Raw genomic sequence first — 24,046 nt, 5'->3', positions numbered from 1 at the left:
TACAACTTATTTCAATCCTGAGTTCTAACATGAACATGGTATAGTCGACTTCGGCTACAACGTGATTCGACCTACGCGAAATGGCTACACAATGCGATTTTTTCACCAGTAAATAATTTTAAACCCAACGCGAATTCCTCACCCGCAACACAAACATTTTCAGAAGGGAATCGCCATGTGAAAGTATTGGCTTTGTTATTGGCTGCTAAAAATATTTTTTTTTGCGAATGGACTTCATCCTTTTAGCATCACTAGCAGCGGAAGTTCCCACACCGTACTAGTCTGAACATAGCTTTGTTTGTGTATACAAATACTTACTTCGTATTTACCATATTTTTTTCATTTTAAATGCAAAAGTTGATAAAATATGATGACACTTAAGAGCACTTTTACATCAAAAGTTTGTGAAGACAAAAAAAGAGAAAGTTTCTGACAGTTAAAAAAAGCTAAAGGTTCTCGATGTGCTTGAACAACTAAAAAATGTGTCGGAGATAGCACAACAATTAGGTGTGAGTGAATCTTCCATTTGTACAATTAAAAGTCAAGAAAAGAAAATCTGCAAAAGTATGCCGATTAATGTCGAAGCAAAATGCAAACATTATGAAAATGGAAGCTGCTGTTGTATTGAGAATTAAAGAGGGGTGTTGCCATAGATGTAAATGTTATAAAAGAACTAGCAAAGTAACTATTTCAAAATATATTAGAATAATGATTTGATCACACAACATAAATCATCAACATCTTCATTTTTTATAGTTACAAATATCATTACTTGGTCTACTGTATAGTATTATTTTAGTTCGTATTTTATTACTACACCATAGTGTATGTACAGTACTGGTTTATTTTTGTCTCTCTTTTTTGTTGATCACTGATTTTGTGCATCGTAACAGTATTTTATGTTGATTAAAACGGGTTTTTTTAGGAATACAAATGAAAATTCAGTTCTTTATCTAAGAAACAGTTATGTATAATTAAGGAATGTTTTAAAACAGTTTGAGGTGGTGTTAACAAATGTCTAAAATAATTAAGTATGTTTATAAAAAAATTTACACATAACTTTTTCTACAACGCGAAATTTCGACTTACGCAAACGGTCTTGGAATGCATTCCTCGCGTAAGTCGGGATTCGACTGTAAATTGATACTTCTGTTTTACTGAACATAACTTTAATAATAGGCATTTTATTTCAAATCAGGGAGGAGGACACATGATCTTGTGCATCTGAGATTTTTTTTAAAATATAAATTTCAACTGATAGATTAATAAAATGTATCAAAAGGGTTTGCATGATTCTTTTCTTTTTTTTTAAACTCCAAAAAAAAAATATTAGGCTTATTAAACTTCTGTATAAATCGGCCATTTTCAATAAAAATCAGGAAAACACTCTATTTAAAATGGACACAACTTCAAAAATATATAACCTATTCAAATTAATTTTTTTTTCTACAAATAAATAAGGACTTACACATCATTTTTAAAAAGCTGAATTTATTGATCAGGAAAAAAGATTTTTTTTTTTTTTTTTTTTGAGCTGAAAAACCGTATTTTTACCCAATTAATATTTGTTCCACAATGAAACTCTTTTTTACTAAACAGAAATGGCAATCCGAAGCCCTAATATGGTAGCTTCAAAGCATAGATTGTAATAATCCTAAGATGCATGTAACCATGAAAATCAAAATTGAAAACTTTCAAATTTTTCAAAAATTACAATTTTAAAAGTGAGATTACTCAAAAAACAAAATCTCAATGAGCCAACTTTCATTTTTTTTAATTACAAATATTTGCTCATTTGAACCCCTTTTAATGTTGTTTAACAAGTTGAAATTCACCAAGTTGTGCATTTTTTCTTGGAAACCAGAGTCCTATGTCATCTAATTGAACTGAATTTTGTAATTGAAAGAGAGAAATTTTAATCTGTTGCTAAGAAATGGTGAATGCATAGCTATGGAGACAAAATAATACAAAATAAATTTATGTTGCAAACAGGAAAAAAAAAAAAAGATTTTTTACTGGTACTGATTGTAACCTGTTCATTACAACATACTACTTTCGTTATGAACAGGCATTAACATATCAGAATTTCAATTCTGCAATCATTTCGAACAAATTTCACTTAGCATGCACATCATGGCAATAAAGTCACTTTTGATGAATGGTTAAACATCTCCTAAACAATAACACACAAGTAGGGGTATATTAACTTGTTAAGCATCAAAAGGCGTTCAGTTAAGCCAATTTTCAGACCTTTAGAAAATGAGGTTTTTGATTAATATCACTTCAAAAACCACAATTTTTGAAAATGTTCAAAATTTCAAATTTGATTTTCAAGGCTTTAGCAAACTAAATTTTGGGTGTTTTTTCAGCTTTCCATCATAAATCAAAGCTTTTTAGTGAAAATTAGTATCCAGTCAACAAAGGAGTACCAGATTGTTCTTGAAAGTACTATTGTTATGCAAACCATTAAAATAGTGAAAGCGTTACATAATGCATTTTCTATTAATTACAAAACACATTTGTAAATGATAGTTAAATTGCATAATTTGAGCTCTAATACTCGTTGCAATTAAAGTTTATTCTGATGCGTAAATTTATTGACACATACTGAATATTATTTTTTAAATCTGTGAGATGGTCCATATAACGCAAAAATCTATATAAGTCAAAACTTCTGATCCCAAGTTGTGCACTATAATCGTCTTTTAAAGCATTATATAACAGTGACAAGCGATTCGCCCCAAACAAGCCAAGCCTGCTAGGATTGCCGTGATTGGCACCATAAAACACGCTTCTCTGTCTTCTCTCACAGTATAGAAACTAGGGTGATGTGGGTTGTCATGGCTATAACCCTTTACTCATGTTCCTGCTTAGATTAGGCTTGTTGAATTCTCATGGTTTGCTGTTTACCAGATGGGAGAATTGTGATCGGGGGATCTTCATAGAGCTACTTGCAGGTTTAACTCATTTAGAGGAACAGAAAATACATACCTTATTCATATTTCGTGCCCTTAATTAGCATAAAAATACAGGGATGAGAGTGATCAGAGAGCAAAAAGGAGGATCTATAAAAAAAATTCGTAAAAGTGATGATATCCAAAAATAATTCGTGAAAGGGATGATATACAAAACCGTATCAAAATAGAACCTGGAAGCCATGATATTCAAAAATTGAACAAAAAATGGCTAATTTACCAGTTTTAAAGATAATATGTATTTAATTAAGTATGAGTAATAATTTTGCACAATTTGCTGCATTGTACCATTTCTTGTAAGTGTTTATTCCTAAATAACTCTACATTTTGAAAAAGAGGCAACAATTTCTAACCCCTGAATCCTTGAATAAAGGGTTGGGGGAGCCAGAGGTCAATCTTGGCTGCATCACACAGTAGTGTCGACTTTTCATATTTTTTAGAGAAAAATACCTTTTTTTTCATTAAAAACATTTGAGTTAAAAACTCATGCGATAAATGAGTGAGAGTATAAATTTTAAAATTAGGCCTCTTTGTAAAGTAAAAATTTACAACAGAGAAAAATCTAAAATTTCTTTATGTAGTAGAACATAATTTTCATAGTAAGCATTGAAAATAAATATATTTGTATATAAATGATTGGTTATCTTTTTCCTTGCATTGGAACCCAAAATTTGTTTTTAAAAACTTCCTAATACGATTTTGAAATTAAAAGAACAACTTGCAGCTGCCTAATTTAATCATGAAATCTCAAAACTTTTAATAGGCTGTAAAGCCTAAATCATTTGAGATTCACCATAAATATTTTTTACACTTTCATAAATGTGCAAAAAAAGTAACCACGCCAAGTTTCAATGAATTCGAGTCTGTGGGTGCAAAGCCATGTTTTTTGACTGACTTCTGCATTTTTTTAAATAAACTAAAGAAATAAAAATATTATTAAAATGATTAATAAAATAAGCAGATATAAGGTAATATATTATAAAAAACCACCCAACATTAAAAATAATAGAATTACTTGCAGGATGCAAAAAGATTGAAATCTCAAACGAGGCATGCAACTTTCGGCGAAGCACGTGTTTGATGTCGTTGGCGTGATTCCAAAACACATGTTTTTGGCAGATATCACAGAAGATGAAGATTTGGGGGGGGGGGTGAAAAGAATAAGAGATCAGGGACCGAAAATTTTTAAAAATCAAATTTTTTTCCGATTTTCGAGAAGAATAAGGCCTGAAAGATACAAAAAAAAAGGAGGAAAAGGAGGAAAGGTTTTAAAAGACAACAGGAAAAGCCGGAATTCCAGCAAAAGTCCGAAAAATCTCATCCCTGAAAATAACAAATTATTATTATTTTTTAATTAATCTTTCAGATAGCCCAAGCATTGCTTGCTTTGCTTGGGTGGAATGTATGGCAGATACAGAAATAACTTTTGGAGAGGGCCTCTAAAATTGAAAAACACAACTCCCTCTCCTCTCGCAATGTTTCATAACAAAGTGTTCATGAATTTCTTTTTAAATGTTTTTTTTTGGGGGGGGGGGGGTGGAGGGGGTACAGGGATCCCTTAAGCCCAATTAATCTACTTTTAATTACATAAAATATTATGCACTAATATACTTTGAACGTATACGTAAAATATCTTTAACATTTCAAGCCAATTAAATCCTAAACCCTGTATAATTTTACCGAGATGCAATAAAATGAGTGATTTTAATAAAAAACATAGTCACAATGATTTTAGCATGAGGGTAAGAGATTACAGTAAAACCCCTCCTAACGGACACCCCTCAAAGGCGGACACCCCTCTTATGCGGACATTCTTTAATTCCCCAGTTCCAATGCAAATAACATTATTAAACCCCTGTCCTGCGGACACCTCTCTATTGCGGACAAAAACATTTGTCCCGTTAGTGTCCGCATTAGAGGGATTTTACTGTATTAAACAAACCCATACCTCATTTGAGTTTTTGTAAATTAATTTACATTCTAACTACAAATATTATGTAATTAAGAAATTCATAACTTTAGAACATTTTAATGAAGAATTCATAAACTACTTTTTTCAAAATTTCAAAGTAGTTGCTGATTTGTTCTTGAAACCATAATACAGTTGAGGTAACAGTTTGATAATATATAACGTTTCCATTAATATTATGGTTTTGCCAAGAAACTACCATGTGATTTCTTTCATTTTTTATTTTGTATAACCTGAAAAAGAAATCTATTGCCTTGCAAATAGCTTCCTGGACCAAAATGACGTTCCTAGGTACATCTACTTTTTTTTTTTTACCCTTAACAGGAGAGGTGTGGTCTCACAGATCGCTTGGAAGTTCAAACGATCACTCCTATTTCTATTTCAGTTCGATTGAATGGTTTTTCTCAATAGCTTTTTGTTTTGTGACCTTGAACACCCCCGTTGCTTATAAGTATCTTTAGGCGAGTGCATCTGGTTTCAATTTCATTGCATTCTTTAGAAGAGGTCTGTGAGACCACATTTCCCCTTCAGCGTTACTATTTTCGGCAGTAGTAGACATGGCTTTTAATGTTAGAACCACGGATATAGGTTCATTTGTCTTATCCATGTTATGCCGAAGAGATGCAAAATATTCTAGATGAGATTGTGAGTTATTTGAAATGGTCACAAACATTACACAATGATGTTCTAGGGACAAAGAGGGCTGAGCTATTCCTCCAAATACAAATCGAAATACTAATAGTTAAAGGGCTTTCAAAATTTTCACGTAACATGATATAATCAACTTTCTGGTGCTTAAATGTTCTGCGTATATTAAAGAACTAAAATTAAATGATTAAAAAATAATAGATTCAGTTTTATTACGAGTAGTTAGTTATTTATTGCAGCGTGTGATTGTCTTGAAAAATTTTAACTCTAGTAAAATTTCCTCGGAAAAGGTATATTTCGATTCAAAATTAAAAAATCCCCATGCTAATAAAAGTTCAAAGAACATCTAAGGGAAATTACAGGAATGTTTCTTAATTAGACATTTTTTTTAAAAAATTGTAAAAACAGCATTCTCTGAGACCTCAAGTCCCATGTTACGTCCCACTTTTTCACCTCCCCTGTTACGGGTTGTTAATTATTGATTCCATCAAAGAAGAATTAATTGCGAATCGCGATAGTACCCTTGAATTTGAAACCAGTACGTTAAATGTATTCCACCACTCTGTCATCTGATTCCAGTATTACTTTCTTAGCAAACAAAAATGCTATTAATCAAATATGTTTTATGTTTTTGTATTCTTTTTAAATAACTAAAAAAAAATATATGTTATAGAGAAGTCCATTAAAAATAATAAATGAAATAGTTACATTACTGTATCGCCCCATAGACCCCCTAAAATTTGCTGCGTACTGTACATAAATGTTCTATACATATAGTTGTATATTGATACGATGGACACTTTGCCTCACCCCTTGCCTCTTCCTACAGTACCCCAAAATGCCATGGAACCCAGTTTGGGACTCTTGCACTATGACTTTTAAAATAACGAAAACAATGCAAGAACTATGAAAGAGAGTTTATAATGCAAAATAATAAATAAAATCAAGTTTATTTGCATGTCATTGCATTTTGAAAACTTTAAAGAATGAAGGTTAAATTAGTAGAGATGCACTGAATATTCGGTTAATATTTGGTATACTGCATATATTCAACAGAGGAACTGAATATTCGGCAAGGGAATAGTAAACAAATTCAAATATTCGAGAATATTGGTAAACAAAATCATTTTTTTATACAATGAAAAATGAACTTTAGTATGAGATTGATTTAAATTACTTATTTAAGTCATCACATACAAAGTAATGTTACTGTAAAAGAAAACACTTAAATGTCGGCTTTAATTTTGTAGCTTTACATTTTAAAGAAATCTTATGACATGTTCCATTACCATACTATTACTAATTCATTTAAATATGAAGCAGAAACTAGGGGATAAAAAGACACAATGGAGCATCAAGTGTTCAGAAACGTGTTAAGTCAATTTACTACTATTTTAAAGAAGTATTTTTTTTTTCAAAAACAAAAAATCATTTTACAAATATTTAGAAAGGTGAGTAATAGAAATATATAAAAGAAACATTGGATGCCCTAAATTTTGCAGTGTTTAAAAACTTGAAGATTTACACTATATGAACTACAGTTGACGCTCATAACAACCAGTGGTAAAAGCCCTAACTCTGTCTGTATGAATTCTATGTTAATTTGCTTTCCGTATGACAACCGTTCTGCGTGGTACAATCCAATACAGCAACCAAATTCAACAGCCACTATTTCCGGTTTAAAAAAAAAAATGCTTCTTCATATGACTTTGATTATTGCTTAGGGACAGCTTCATGGAGTCTTCAGTGTTCAATCCAACTTTGCAGGGTAGGGGAAATACCACTCACTACAGCACAGAAAAAATAAGAGGAGGAATAAAATGAAATTTCCAGATTCCTACAATGTTCCTTGTATGCAAAATGTTTCAAATGCTGGAGGGAATTTTAAATGTTTCCTTGAAAGGCAAGAAAAACATTATTTATTATTTATAATTGAAATGGAAAATTATGTTTTGCAAAAATCACATGAGCTAAAAAGGCAAACAACTGTTTCTGATTTTATCTTCAGCAAATAAATTACTTTTAAGTATGTATTAAATTTTTTCCCATACTTTCTACTTTAAAATCTTTTTAATATTTCGCACCCATATCTTTAAAAAAAAATTCCAATGATAAAAAATAATTTAAGCATTTAACTGGAATCTTTGAAAAAGTGCCAATTTTATTGGAGCAAAGAAACATGCATGATGCATATGTATACTTTTTAAAGTTCTACCTCTCATAACAACGATTCGTTATAAAGACCTTTTTCTTGGGGGGGGGGGGGGGGGGGGGGAGTAGATGGTCATTATATTGAGAGTCGACTGTATTAAAAATTATTGTTAAAGAAAACTAATTAAATTAATCACGGTTTGATAAAGGTAAATTACGGTGCAAGAACCATAGATGTTTTGCATTTTTGAATTGCAAACCATTACATTTTGGTGTATAAATATTACCTGTTTCTGAAAACAGACACTTACTATCAATTTCACAGTTTAGAAATGTTAACTAAACATTCCATATTTGGCGTGAGTTTTAAAAGAATATTAGGTATTCGGTGCATCTCTACAAATAAGTATCAGTAATTTATATTGTAAACTTCAAAAGCATAGAATAGAGCTTACCTGTGTATACTAGAGACATAGGTTCAATAATATTGGATGGAAGGGGTGGTCTATCATCCCAAATTAAATCAACTAAATTTTGAGAAATGGCATGTAAGGAATGTCCAGATAATTCTAGTTTGGAAGACAAATCTATCCAGTCTTCTAATCATGAAGGAGAAAAATATTATATTAAAACCTTCATAACAGCGCTGAATACAAAAAACACATCAGTAATACATTAAAATGAACATTAAAACTACATTTCATTACGAAACATTGTTTGAAAAATGAAGGATGCTAATTAATCTAAAATAATTTTGTAACTTCCCTGCAAATCCATAAAATTTATAATAACTGATCATTTTTAAAATGGGTTTGTAGGGGAGATCTGTGTATGTATTGCCAACCCACTTTATTTGAATAATATTTAGTTTTCAGTTTAGTTGGTTGAATGTCAACAATTGCTATTTTGACAGCCAATCCGAAAACTTGAAGGAGAGAGCTGTGAAAAGATATAAGTGAGGAATGCTTTTATACAGAGTGAAGAAAAATCTAGTAAGAGTTAGCTGACATTATGTAGTCTTCTTCTTTGACCCTTTTCTCAAATATCAGCAGAAACTTTATATTTAACACAATTAATCATTATATGCATTTATACTAAGTTCATGTGATTATAATTAGTGTATTGATTTGTGTAGATCTGTATTGTAGAAATATTTACAGATTAAGAACTGAAGTTCATTGAACTGAAAGACAGGTGTTGAGAAGTCAACAAAAATTTAAAGTTGTGTGATCCGTCCGAAGAAAAAAAATACATTCCTATCTGTAAAATAACAAAATTATTTAAATATTCAAAAATAAATGCAATATTATGAAATAAACTATTTCTTACATGCCTAAAATAATTTAGAATATACCCCCAATGCATTAAAAACATTTACAAATACAATACAATGCACCGGCAAAAACTCATCCAAAAACACTACTGTATATACTTGTGTATAAGTCGAGAAATTAAGCACAAAAAATGAGGTAATACACTGGAGGATTGACTCATCTGTGGACAGGAATTTCCAAAATTTTTTGTAAAACTATTCTTACAAAAGAATGCAAGAAAATCAATCAAATCTCAACTGGCAATAAAAAATTAATTGTTAATGGTGCAATAGCAGAGAGCTTAGTATTCTGCAAAATTCCTATTCCATTCTATTATTAGGAATAGTATGTAACAACACTGTGCAAAGAATTATAACCCTGAGAAGAACATTAAAAATGAGGATGATTTTTTCTCACCGTATGATATTAATAGAGGATCTATGCCAATTTTGCTGCCTACAGGAAGTACCTATGAAAGATTTGAACATAAGCATTTTATAGCGTACATAAATAATACAGCATAATATTTGAATAAAATATACTTTTGATTTAATACTGTCAACTCTCGATAACTCGAAGTCTTATAACTCGAATATTCCTTTGTCTTGAAGTTTTCATTTAGTCCCAAAATTATTAATGTTTTCCAATTCTAAGTTGTCTCTATATCTTGAAGGGAACAACTTTTAAGTCGAAGCTCTTATGAAAGTTTTGTTTTTATTCCATTAGCGAAAATCCAACAAAAAAACACACGCAAAGAATTATTTTTCTTTTCACACAGTGCTTTGCTTTTATTCTGCGAACGGGCATCAGTACGTCTTTTTCCTCCAGACGTTAATGAAGAGCCGATTGGGCTACATTTTGCTACGTCTGGTGACCTAAAACTTGATTGAGTAACAGCTGGCTATTTTTGGTTAACTTTAAATTTTGTCAAAATTTGAAAAAAAAATTGCTTTTTTCTGGACAACATAAATAATTGTGCTTTTATGACAAAATAATGTTTGAAAGTGATGTGATCAAAAGAAGTTGGGCAACTTCGTATTGTCTCAGGATATTTTCTTAACGTTTTGTGTTTTTTGCTATCCTGAAAATATGGCAACCCTGCTTGGCCATTTCCAATTCATACTTCAAGATTGAAATTTGGTTGTGTGGTGTTTACTTAGAACGATGTCAAAACAAAAATTGAAAATGCTCAGCTTGAAACCGAAAGTCTGTTTGTTGAAAAATGGTATGACTTCCTCACGTCCAAAAAAGAAAGAAAAAATGTAAGCAGACAAAAATTACTTCCTTTTTTTTAAGTGAGTATGCTAATAAAATTTATTCTCTGTGAAATGTTTTTGTACTGTACTAATAATTCTTTTTATTCTACACTATGATAGTTATAGTCTAAACTAGCGTACACTATTTCAGAAGAAAAAAAAACATTCGTGAAAAAGCTGGGAGGGGAACTTCCAATAACTCAAAGACTTTAGCCAGTCTCTTGCAACTTCGAGTTACAGAGAGTTGATGTTATTCTGAAAAAAAAATTGGATTACATTTTAAAATTTTCATAGAAATTTTAATTGTATTCAGAAAACAATGATTTCCTAGAATAAATAAAACATTTTAAAATCTTGTTTCTAGAGAGAAAGAAATATTCAAGGATTTCCAGACAGGGTACAAATCCTGTATTTACGATATGTTTTTGTTGCAGCTCTTGATTAAACAAGATATCCAATTTTTGCTCAAACTCAAGTCCAACAATATGAGTTTTTCAGGAAAGGCACCAATGTGTTAGAACACTAAAACCTGGAACAGAAACTGTCCTCTTCACTATTACATAATGATGGATAAATATTTTTTAGCTTAAGTTGAATGTTTTAACTTTTTTATAGTCATTTCTGTCCATTTCCCTAATAAAACAGGATTTTTTTACAAGAGAAAGTATAATTACCGCATCATAATAATTTTTTAATTGAAATTGAACAGTACTTGGAACTATTATTTGCATTCTGGAAGTAAGTTCTAGTAAGGTTTGATAAATATATCCATAGCAGAGCAACATTTTGATGAATAAATAACCAATTAAATAAATTTTAAAAGTTGAACTTGTTTGGGGCATTTAATGCAGAACAGTAATTGTTTCACCAGGGTCTTACAGCATTGGTGAAATAAAATTTCCGCTTCGTAATTTAGTTAGTGACAAAAACCATGGTTCTTAGTAGAAAGGTGACATAAATCAGAGAAGCAAAAAAAATATGGACTGGCACTACCCTACAAAGAAGGAACAATTTACCAGGCTGGAGAAAAGTAAGATGAACTATTGGTTATTTATGTCTTATTGGCATTTCTTTAAGTTTATAAGAGGAGAGGAGGGGGGAATGCAATATTTTAAAAAAGAAATTGGTTGGTTATTTCACAGAAAATATAGAGTTAGGTTAAATTTTAAATATACTGACCAAATTGAAACAGTGAAATCCCCTAATGATGAAAACCAACACAAACAAATATCCTTTTCAATGAAATAAATTTTCAGTTCCTATTTAACTTCAATTGCATTGCTTGAATTTTATTAAAATGAAATTCCTGTTACAACGAACAAAATTTATGGTCCCTTGGAGTTTGCTGTACCTGGATTTCACAAGTACTTTCATTGACTATTTTCTTGTCCTGAACAAAGAATGTTAAGGGATACAAGTCCCCCATTTAGACTCAAAAAGTACTGAATGAGTTCCATTTTAAATGAGATGAACTGCAAAATAAAATTATGAGTTATTTTCCCTTATTAATATGTGACATGACTACCAGAAAGAGATTTTTTTCTTAAATTTTGTGCTGGAAGAATAGTAAAGAAAATTACCAACACATTTCCCTTACCTTTTGAATGAAGTTACTTGTGCACTTCTAATATTCCATGAACAAAATTAATTTATGCTTTCATACACAGTAAGTTCTTTTTTTTTTAATCCATAAAAAAAATATCCATAAAAATCCATAAAAACCAAAATCAAGCAAAACAAATGTCATGTATATTGGTGGATAAATGTAAAGCATTTTATCTCTTAAGGGCTCTTAAAATCAACACTATTGTTGGATGTTACTGGTCACATCACTAAAACCAACGAAATAGTCTCCATAGATTAAGCAGAATTCTGTTTACTGGGCTAGTCACAACTTAGAAAACTTCCTGAATGATTGAATCATTCAGAGTAAATTTCTGAATGCCATCTCTGCCTACAAATTTTTGAGCCAGGGAATGATGCTGCTCTGCTTCCTGTTTAACATCATGATAGACAACGTAAAGATATCCCTACAGAAAAAAAGTCTTTGGGATATCACCCGCTTCTTCTCTGTCAATGACATCTTTATATGGGGGGGGGGGGCGGACAGCAATATTCACTTAGATTGGCTAAACAAGACACTTGGAAACCTTGCAGAGTTCAACAAAATGAAGGTAACTGCTGAGAAAATAGTCACCCAGCTTTTTACTCTGTCACAGAGGCTCCACAGACCTACCTACAGTATAAGTGTACACTCTCTTCAGTAGTTCTCTCTGTCTAAATGCCTCGTAAATACTCTTGACACAAAGCTATTCTTTTTGGCGCATATCAAAGAAGCAGTTGAGAATGGTCAGAAACGAATCAACCTTCTGAAAAGCTGCACTCAAGACAATCTATCTACTGCATATAAGATCTATATCTGACCCATCTTTGATTATAGCAGTGAAGTCAATCTCACTAGCAAGCAACACTAACCTTGCTAAATACAATGATGTTCAAAACAATGCATTAAGAGTAATAACTAGTGGGGCTAAGTCATGGTGATGTAATTGCAGACAGGCATCGAACAACTGAATAATCATAGAGAAGTATGTGCAAGCAAATTTTTGGAAATTGCTAAAAGAGTGGAGCGAGCTACTAGACCAAAAAAAGAAACACAAACCACAAAGAGTTGACTTCCTGGTTGATTCTGCAATTGCAGCACTAGGCAGTAATGCTCCTATTGAATGCTTGAGAACAATTCAGTGCCTTGTGAAACCGTCAGAACTCCTTTTGACTGGGTGAGAGGTAACTTTGTGAGGGTACCCCATAACATTTTACTCCTTGGTCATGAAATAGCTGATCTTAATGACAAAGAGGGATCGGAACCAAAACTGTCAGATATGCCACTCACTCTCAACAGGGCAAAAAGTCAAATTACTACTGCTAAAAACAACTTTGCCCAAAGAGCCCTTTGAACCCCCAGAGCTGGAAAAGAATGGGAATATCTAACCTCGGTGGAACTAAGGTCAAGACAAACAGGGGAGTCCGTAGCAGAAATACTGCATAACAGGCGTTGGCTTAGATAAAGTAGTATATACATAGGAACAGGAAAAAAGCAAAATATATTTTTTCACATTAACAATTATTAAGAAAAGATCAGAAACATTTATAATATTTAAAGCCTTACTCTAGACAACCATTCATGAATAGCAGGAGTTCCAGGAAGACCTGAAATAACATCCAGAAATTTTGTTATAGAAACATCATTGCTCTAAAGAATTTCATAGTAAAAATTACAAACATTTACATCATAACAACCTTCTTTCAGCAAAGTCCAGTTATTATCCAACTGCTTATCAGCTTGTTGAAAATACCTCCGCTCTGTCCACAGACTGGCATGATTTTCTGTTATCACAGCAGTTCCTGACAAAATATATATCTTGATTTTTTAATTTGAAATTAAAGCAATTTCTATAAAAGCACAAAAGAAAAAGCAAAGCTTGTAAGTACCTTTATTAAAATTTATAGAAAGAAAAATATTGTAACACACCTATGCAGAACCAAAAGTTAATTACTGATAAGAAAATTCAACTGACATTTTGCTCTGGTTGGGAGTTTCCTATTTATTCTTATTTATGTACTAAATAATTTGGATAGATGTAAAAAAAAGTGTGCAAGTCTTAATTGCCTAGTTAAAAAAATTAAAATAATTTCCCTCACATCATATTTAAAAAGAAAAAAATTCTATATCCCGTTTGTATCATTTTTGTCACAGTTAGTGATAATAAAAAGTAGAAACCAAAAAAGATCACCAAATTCTAAAACAGTGTGTTGCCAGTTGTCTTAAACAACAACAAAAAACCTCTTAGGTGGTTTTTATTTATGAACAGTGCTTCAGTTCAGCATTTATCTACTTTTTTTGATCCGGGGTACCCGGCAAATGCTTCTGAAAAAAAAATCGCGGACTAATGATTTTTAGGAGTAAAATAACATGATCATAATAATTAGGCTGTAGAACAGCATTTATCGGTTTTAAACCAATGAAAAACAACTTCTTATATGTTTTTATGGTGTTTCCAATGGCTGCAAAAAAACAGCAGAAATCCCTCCAGCAAAACACAATATTTCCCCATAAGGGAACATAGTTAACTTTTGGTATAACTTTTGGTAATACTTTTGCTTTTCTTACTCCTGACTTAACTTTTTCCTGAAGCACAGAGTGATCTTGAGAACATTGAGTTAATGAAAAAAACATCTCCTTCCTTTCCTGAATATAAATAGGCACAACTCTCTGGACTCAGATAAAAGGGTAAAGCTTTGCATTTTTAATAATATTTCTTGCTGATGACTGGATATATGTTTAAAGATGGCTCAGCCAACAATGACACTAGACATGTTGGGGCTCGAGCCTGTTCCAAATGCTTGCACCGTGTTGATCCAACTTATTTGGCTACAATATGTTTTTCATAATGATCATTTATTTTTGCGTTGCGTATTTGATATATATATATATATGTGAAGGAAATATGGCAGCTAATGAGAATGGCAATTTTAAATAAATACACATAAAGTATCAAACACAATATTTCTCCATCATAGATTATACATATTGGTTATATATATATACATAGCACTACCCGCACAGCAATGCCCGGATTAAGAGTTTAAATAAAGTCTCTTGAATAAATTAAAAACCTAACTCCCCCCCCCTTTCCCTCTCTGATGTAGGTAATTCATCAATTGTATGTGTTCATCGCCTAACACCCCAAGCAACCACACAACCATAATCAGTAAAATCATGATTTAAATCAAATGATTTTTTAACAATATCATTGATTAAAACAGTTGATTTTATTTTTATAAATTAATTTTGAATTTTTAGAATGTGTTGCTTTAAATTTAACTAAACTGCATTAAACAATCTTAACTTCAACAGGCAAAAACTACATTGATCTTTCCTTCTATGTGCGTAACAGATTTTCAGACTTTTGCAATATTGCTTTTACTCCAAAATTACAATTCAGAAGAAAATATTATATATAATAATAAATTTGCAGTTATTCTTTTCTTTTTTTACTTATCTCGAAATTGTCTAGCAAGGCTAGACAATCCCCATAAATCCAAAAATCTCCAAGAAGTCAACGAAAAATTGTGGGTTGCAAAGGACCTCATCTTTTGCAAATCCCAAGCAAGTTAAGATGTGAGCTGGTGAGGCCTCACCAGCAGAACCCCAGTGGCATGCCAGAAAGGTTTTGAGACCCTCACAAAACCCGAGAACTCTCGTGTGGCACTTAAAAATCTGGAGTAGGCGGTCTGGTGGGATCTATGTCCTTGTTTGAAGGATTCACCCGGACATTTTCCAAAGTGCCATGAGTGGGTGGGAGGAGTTTTAACTTTTCTATTTAACTCAATTTTTGCCTTGGTGGAGATCTCACAAAAGGTGAGATCTCTAGGAGCAGTTTTTCTCAAACACCATGACTAATATAGTTAAGAAAAGTAATAGTTCAAAATATTATTTTACACTAAAAACGTACAAAAAGATGGAAACCTTATCTTTAAGCAAAACATAAAACAAAATCGCATCTTATCTAAAAAATATAACCTATTTATAAACCTTAAATATTTATTGGATATTTAGAGAACTTATCCTAATTTTAAAAGTAAGCTAAGTAAGTAAAAGTACTAAGATTCATCCATTTTATGAAATGTATTTCGTTTATAAATGTAAAGTACTTAATATCTAAAAATTTTGGAAGATTTCTAAAATACCAAAAAATTTCTTGATTTAAATTAAGAAAATCAAAACCCTGACCATAACTCACCAGTTAAAATGAAGCAGATTATTTTTCCTTTTTGCAATTTAAAATATTTTGCCAAATAAACAACAAAGACATCAAATTACATCAAGAGTAGCTTTAAAATGTAAAATAATCCTACAACGCTATTGTTTATCAACAAACTTGTCAAGCGATCACACTACCCAAACCCAGTCAATTAGTAAGCAAAGTGAAATCGAAAGAAAAGCATTCCATTCTTTTTAAACAAAACACACAAATTTTGTTCTTTCCTCTCTTCAGGCAGAAAACGTGATTAAAAAAAACACAGAAAATCTAGGACAAAAAGAAAATCTCACTCTTATATTCTCCATATAAAAAATTATTTAACTAGGGAAAAGAAATTATTTGCGAAAAATAAAAAAAAAGGTAAATAAAAGGAAAAGGGAAAGAAAAAATTCCCTTGATTAGAAGAAATCCCCCCCTCTCCCTCTGATGTAAAATAATCATTTCCTTTAACTAAAATGTGTAAACACACTTTAAGAGGGGAGGGTACGGTTTTTAGCATCAGAAAATTCACTTTTTTATGATTTTTTAATGGATTGAATTAAATTTATTAAAACTTTTTGTGCATCAATACGTTTAGTTTAAGAATATTCTATAAATTTTTGATCAAAAAATATCCATAGACAAGCCGGTGACAGAGCTTCTCTCAGAGCACCTCTGGAGAAAGACGATTTGCCGCGTTCACTGTATCTCAGCTGACTTTTATCTGAAATCAAATTCCATTTCAATTTAGTCAAAGTATTAATTAATCCCCCCCCCCCCCCGCCCTCTTCTCAGATCTTTTCGTGTTTGACTTTAAAATTTTTGGCGGCCATTTGAAGTTAAAAGTGCTATCTTTGATGAAACATTTTGCTATTTTGTTCGTAAAAACATTCAAAAATTTTAAACTCAAACTCAATGTAGGGGGAGGTTTTTTTAATGCAGAAAGTGTGTACCGAATTTGAAATGAATTGATCAATTGGTTTTAAAATGGGAGCGAACACAGACTTTAAAAAAGTGGTTTGGAAAAAAATGCGTTTAAAAGTTTTAGAAGTTAAAAAGCATCAATTCCAGTTCTTCTCAGTCCATGTAGCAGCTTCAATCTCCTCAGCCTCTTCTTTTTTCATTATTTATTTGTATTATATTTAACTAACCTTAAGCAAGCAGCACTGACATTCTGACCATCCGCAGCTGTCAGAACTGCTGCATTCTTCGGCAGCTGTTGGAGCTAGTTTGAAAGAGAGGAGACTGAATACTCGATGACTTTTAGAATTTTGCTCGAAACCACTTGAAATTTTGGTAATATATTTTTGAAATGTTTAACTACAAGACAAAACAAAAAAGAAAAAATCACCTTTTTCAAACTGCAACCCCCCCCCCCCCCTTCGGTTAAAAACCTAAAAATAATTCTTTGCAGTTTAAAATATTTTGCCAAATAAACAAAAAAAGACATTAAACTACACCAACATTTGTCAGCTTTCAAATGTAAAATATTCTGGCAACTCTATTACTCTCTTACTCTCAACATAACTTAGCTGATTAGTGAACAAAGCAAACTCCGACCCAATAGCGCTCGGATCTTTCTGATGAAAGTGTTTAAACAAAACTTTTGCTTTCTCCCCTCCCCCAGCAGAAAAACAATCTAATTCAAAATGACAGTTCATCTAGGATGAAAGGAAATTCCAGCTCTCCTATTCCCAGTATGAAACAGAATTTCACAATCGAAAAGCTATTGTTTGAGGGGAAAAAAAGAACAAAAGACCTCTAGAATAAAAAGAATATCTCCCCCCCCCCCTCCGATGTAAAAATATCAATAATCATATTCTTGAACTAAAATGTTCAAGAGTCCTTTTAAAAACTCAAAAACAGTTCTTTGCAATTTAAAATATTTTGCAAAAAATAAACAAAAAAGAGATTAAATTACATTAACAGTAGCTTTCAAAAACTAATCTGGTAACTTGACTGTTATAATGGCAAAAATTGTTAACAATAATGATAACTTTCTCCAAAATGTAAAAAAAAGTAAAGAAAATATGTGAAAAGCTACTGTTTGAGAAAAGGAAAAAATAATCCCATGGGACATTCGAAATAGTTTTCAAATTTGTGGTCAGCAAACAAAAATAAACAAAAAAAAAGAATGAAAATATCTTTTATTCCATTAAAATAAGCAATAAACAAAATGAAAAGTGGATCCAAAATACTACTATCTGAACATTACTCGCTGAAAGAAATTTCGGATAAGTTTGCCGCAATGTAATGTAATTTTGAATTGAGTTTAACCTTAAAAATTCTTCTAATTGGAATCATTTATGTCTCTTATTCTAAATAATTGAGAGAAATCGGACCAACTTCTTTTCGTTCAGAAGAAAACCCTTTCCGACAACATGTAATGTTAGGGGGAGGGGGAAATTGTTTTGCTTCTCCCCTCCATTAGGTAAAATATGTGAAAGTTCAATTAATAAATGTATTTAAAAAATAAAAAAAAAACTACTTCGAAATTTAGAAAAAAGGCTTAGAGGTGCAAGCACCCTGGGGTAAGTTTAAATTTTGTGCAAAGTGTCATGGCTGTAGATGCTATGGGATCTCCTGGCCATTGAGCCACAAACAAATAAACATTATCTCCTTTATATAGATAGACATACAATCTGAAGTCCACATCAGGAATGTAGGATACTAATGAATTTTCTAAACCTCAGTAAACATTTTCTGAAACAATATGCTTGCAGGTAAATCCTGTTCTCAAGTCAGACAATTTTAATTTTATATAAAAGAATATCGAGGTTCCTGGTTTTTTTCTCAAGTGTTATAAAGGATTACTTTCAGGAATATCTACATTTTCCAAATTCGGTCACCAAAAAACTGGTTCTCATTGATAAATGTGCCAGTTTTTTTTATTCTAGATATTTTTTCCCCCTTTTCCTGCTGAATGAAAGAACAAATTTTTCGAACGCACACAGAAAAAAAAATTAAAATTTAAGCTTACCAGTTGTACCAGTGAATCCTGAGATAAAAGCTCGACGTCTGTCACATGGGGCAAGATACTCACTCTGTAAGAGTTTTCAAAACTATTAAATTAGTATAACAAGACATTTATGTTTCAAAGAAAATATACCTTTTCTTTAAAAAAAAAAAAAACACAAACATGCACAATCAAGTTATATTTATTTACAAATGTGTTTCATTCCCATGTGCTGGGAGTGCTGCAAGAAGTGTAAAAGTAGATATATTGTGGTCAGCAGGATAAAGATATCATCTTCAGAGAAACTCTGAAGTTTAAATAGTAGTAGGCCCCAAAGCAGAATACTTTGTGAGGTTCTGCAATGGAAAATCATTTGATCAAAATTGTTCTGCAAGTATTTCAAGCATTGTACAAGTAGAGACGTGACCTTTCCCACAAATCTTGACCCCAAAATCAAAACTCCTGCTTCATACAAGTGTATGAAAGAAAGTTTTATTTATTTGTTCAGCACTTACTCATACAGCAGAAAAGAGCATGAAAATCAAAATTTAAGGCACACATTCTTGACAGAAATTATAAAATCCTGATCTATGTCTCCATTTTCATGCCACCTCTTTTCCTACAATCATTGCAGAGTTTTGAGTACATTGACACCGGTTCCAAGTATCTCATTGGTTTAGAAGCGGTATTTTCTCTTAAAATAACAGCACATGGCCAATGATGGCTACACACAAAGATGTTGTACAGAAAAATTTTGGCTTGTAACCATTGATTTAGGGATTGGTATTCCAGGCAGGAATGAAAGTGGTCGGAGTACAAAAGAAAAAGAAGCTAAAATTTCACTGCAAAGAAATGCGCAAAGCAAAATATGTAAAAATGTACCAAAAAGCTTCTAGAAGGGATACCCAAAAAAGTGTCTAAATTTACCAATTTTAAAGATACAACGAAAAGCTTCCCACACTAAAATCAGCTTCAAATATTTGAGAAGAACTTGAGATTGCACACATTTTTTGTTCTCAAAGCATAGTAGTCTAGTATTCTTCAAATTTCAGTTAAAAAAAATCAGAACATAAAATCTTGCACATAAAAAACAAATGAACTAATTTAACAGTTGCACTAATCAAATAATTTCGCATATGTTTAAGAAAATAGTTCATATTCAACCTGTAACCAAGGGTCGATGCAGACCCCAATTGCGTCCACTTTGTGACCTCTTTAAAAAATTCCACATCCTAAAAGCAGCCACTTTTACAAAATTCCACATCGTAAAAGAGGCCCCATTCACAAAATTCCACATTATAAAAGCAGCCTCTTATGTTTAAGATTTCATCTTATTCTCATTGCTTTAGACGCTAATGTGTTAAAAACTACATATTCCAACCAAATTGTGGTTTCATGAGGATTTTTTACTTTAAATTACTTTTATGCTACTGGTTGAAATCTAGACCTAATGTTTGGTGTAGTAGTCGTTTTGGTCCTTCCCAAGATGGAAGTAGACAAGACATTAAATGACTTAGCTTTTAAAATTGTAATTGGAAGTTTATTGCCATGCAAGTTATTGAAAATAGTGCAAAATATGCCTACATTTCTTTTTTTGGGGGGGGGGAGGGGGTTGTAAGAATAACTCTTATTTTCTTGAAAAATCCAAATTATTATCCTTCAAACTTTATCTTCAGAATTTTATTTCATCCCCATTGCTTCAGACGTTAATGTGTTAAAAACCAATTATTTCATCTAAATTGAGGATTTTTGATAGTTTTCGAGGATTTTTTATTATTTATAATTATTTTTATGCATCAAATTCCAAAATTTAATATCTTAAAATGTTCGTTTAGTCGCCATGTTTGGTCATAAGCAAAATGGAAGTAGACAAGACTATTAATTGCGCAAGTTTCCAAACACAGAATTAGATGCCTATTTCAGCGCCAACTATTGAAAAAATCATAAAATGTTATAAATCATGTTTTTTTTATGCATAAATAAATCAGTTTTTTGAAAAAGGAAATTTTACCTGCGCAATTAATTGCATTTGATCCTCATTGGTTTTGGAGGCTATGCTATGAATTCAAGTAAAACTATTTCATTAAAATGTAAGTTTTTGTAAACTAATAGGTTTTAAATAATTCTCTTAGAAAGTGCAAGATTTGATTTATTTATTTTTTTTATTAAAGTAGCAACAACCTCCCCTCCCCCCAACTTTTTGTACCTAAAACTTACTGATAGTGGTGGTCAACACAAGTAGTGGTGGTCTTTCTTTTTTTTTGGTTCAGTTTTTAAAACTTGACTGTTTCTATGCTTATCTGTGAAAATTGGATACTTCCGGAAATGTCACAGCTTTCAACCAAACAATGAATTTGATTGAAGTTTCGAATTAGTTGATCATGAAACTATAAAATCCCAAAACCTTTAGCAGGTTGTTAAACATAAACTGACTGGGATTTTCCAAAATATTTTAATGCATAGAAAGTGCAAAAGATGCAAATTTTTATAAAAATTCAAACCTGGGTGTCAAACTACATTTTTTTTTTTTTTTTTGGTAACTTAACATGGCATGAACGAACAATCAAAATAATGTTAATAAATAAATACATTTTTAAAATAATAACTAAAGTAAGTCGAGTTATGGTAGCACATAATAAAACATCTCAAAACTTTCTAAATAATTAAAATATTTTCAGGATGCAAAGGGATTGAAATCTCAAATACGGCATGCAATTTTCGTCCAAGCACGTGTTTCACTGTTGGCATGTTTCCAAAACATACGTTAATGGCAGAAATTGCAGTGGATTAAGATTTGATTGGGAAAAATAAGGTAAAGAGAAATCAAAAAAGCAAAAAAAAAAAAATCATGATCTTTTCAGATTTATAAGAAATATAGGATTGCCCTGACACCTGGAAAAGTAAAACAAGGAGGAAAACTTTACAAAACAAACATAAAAAGCAAGAATTCCAGTAAAAGCTGGAAAGATTTTATCCCTGTAGGGTGCTTACAGGCACAAAGCCCGTAAAGATAGTCAAAGAGGAATTTCTGCAGAAATCGGCAGAATTTCTGCAAATATCTTAATTTTGCACAAATGCTGCAGATTTCTTTAATTTCAAAGTAAATCTAAAGTTCCTGCAAATGACGCAGCAAATTACATATTCAACGAGCTTTCGCCGAATAAGCGTAACTTGCGAGGTATTTAGATATTCTACTTTGAAGAAATCTACAGAAATTGCAAAGAATTTCTGCAAAATTTTTCTTTAGTTAGAAGATATTTGCAGAGAATCTGTGGCAACTGCAGACAGTATGCAGAAACTGCAGGTTTCTGGACAAATTCTACAGCAATCTGTATAATTTCTGCAGAAAACTTGTCAAAGGTTCCTCTCACATTTGAACAGAATTGTCATAAATTTAGTGTAATTTTTGGAAGAAACGCCGCATCGGCATAATCGCCACACCCCGGGAAAAGTGTATCAAAAAATTTAAAATGCTCAGAAACTCTGCATCGTGGTAAACACCGCACTTAAAAACGATGGTTAACTAAACCATGGCATATCAAAGTAGAAAATACCCACTGAAAAGCATATAACAAAGAAAGAATTTACAGTATATATTTGCTTGTGGCTCTATCCCCCAACTTTTAAAGACAAAATTAAGAAAAAATCCGACCCGATTTTTGAAGAAAAATCAGGAACTTTTTGCCAAGATTTTTTTTTTTTTTTTTGCAAATAAACTCTTTACAAAGATATGAAATGAAATTTCATAATGATACTTACCATTTAGAATGACCAAATATCATATTTATGCATAAAAGAAGTTCGGTTCTGCGATTTTTAAAAAATGGTTTGTTTTAGGAATTTGTCATCTGTCGCTTTTATTCTGTACTAAAATCAATAAAATACATACAGGATTTTCATTTTTCGCTTTATTTTGTTCTTTTAAGGTCTTACATTACCTTTTTGTTTGAAAAACAAGCTCCATTTAACTTGTAATCAATTATATAAAAAAAAAATCACAAACATTAAATTCCGGTTTTCCAGCACTTTTCCAAAGGTTAATCGTTTACTATAATTTAAGCTTTTAACTAACGGGTAGATAATATATAATTGTATCAGATTGTGTCAAAATCTATTTCATTATTGGTTTGTTAAAACTGTTGGACTAAATCGGGGCGATAAAGGGAAAAGTCGATCGTAAACGCCGCATCGGCAAAAAGGCTGCACTTCCAAAATTTTAACTTTTAAACACGTAAACGCAGCAGCATTTTTTCCAGAAATTACTGTTTCTGCTTTGGGGGTAGTAGGGGAGAGCAGAAAAAAATCAGGTGCAAGAATTTTGATAAAGCTATTTTTTTAATTTATGGTATTGATTCTATTTATCCTAATTTATTGGAAAATAGGTCGAATTAGTTGAAACACCCTCTTTAGGTGAGAAAAAGGTTATGAAGACTATTTCTTAGTTCTCTAAAGTTCAGAAAATCAGGCCTAGAATATGTTTGCTTTATACTCTGGATTCTAATTGGTTGAAGATTTATTTTGAATAAGTTCAACATTTGAAAATACATTTTCAACCTAGTATTTGAAATTACTAAACCAGATTTTGCATCATATTTCAAGCATGCTTTTCTGTTAAATTTTGTGGTAGGGTACCCAAAAGGGCTAAAACGAAATATTCCAACCAAAAACGAAATAGAATACTTTGCTAAAGAATATTTGCGATGGGGTATCTACGGTAATTCTGGTGTTTCGCCTGTATGAACCGCAATTGCTATCTAACCGCTTCTGTGAGTGACGGTCAATGTATTTCCTTTCTGGGTTTATTATTCATTTCAGGGGTATGTGTAGGGGAACACATTGGAGATAGTGACCACAACAGTATTAGGTTTGGGATTAAATTTGATATGCACAAAGTAGAGAATTTTAGGTTTGTGCCCAATTTCAGAAATACTGACTTTATGGCACTTAGGCAGAGTTTGAAAGCAGTTTTTTCTT

General features: G+C 31.6%; 1 protein-coding gene across 1 annotated transcript in view; it reads right to left on the bottom strand.

Moving 5' to 3' along the window:
* Positions 1-24,046, bottom strand: part of LOC129218524 (xaa-Pro aminopeptidase 1-like) — a 76,879-nt gene that overhangs the window by 39,070 nt on the left and 13,763 nt on the right. Inside the window, exons 3-7 of the mRNA XM_054852813.1 lie at positions 19,097-19,160; positions 13,613-13,717; positions 13,482-13,522; positions 9,474-9,525; positions 8,199-8,342 (exon numbers count right to left, since the gene is read on the bottom strand). Coding sequence (XP_054708788.1) covers positions 8,199-8,342; positions 9,474-9,525; positions 13,482-13,522; positions 13,613-13,717; positions 19,097-19,160 — 406 coding nt within the window. The remainder of the gene's footprint in view (positions 1-8,198; positions 8,343-9,473; positions 9,526-13,481; positions 13,523-13,612; positions 13,718-19,096; positions 19,161-24,046) is intronic.

Source organism: Uloborus diversus, chromosome 3, assembly GCF_026930045.1.
Source record: "Uloborus diversus isolate 005 chromosome 3, Udiv.v.3.1, whole genome shotgun sequence".
Lineage (NCBI taxonomy): Eukaryota > Metazoa > Arthropoda > Arachnida > Araneae > Uloboridae > Uloborus > Uloborus diversus.
This window is presented reverse-complemented; position numbering and strand designations above follow the sequence as displayed.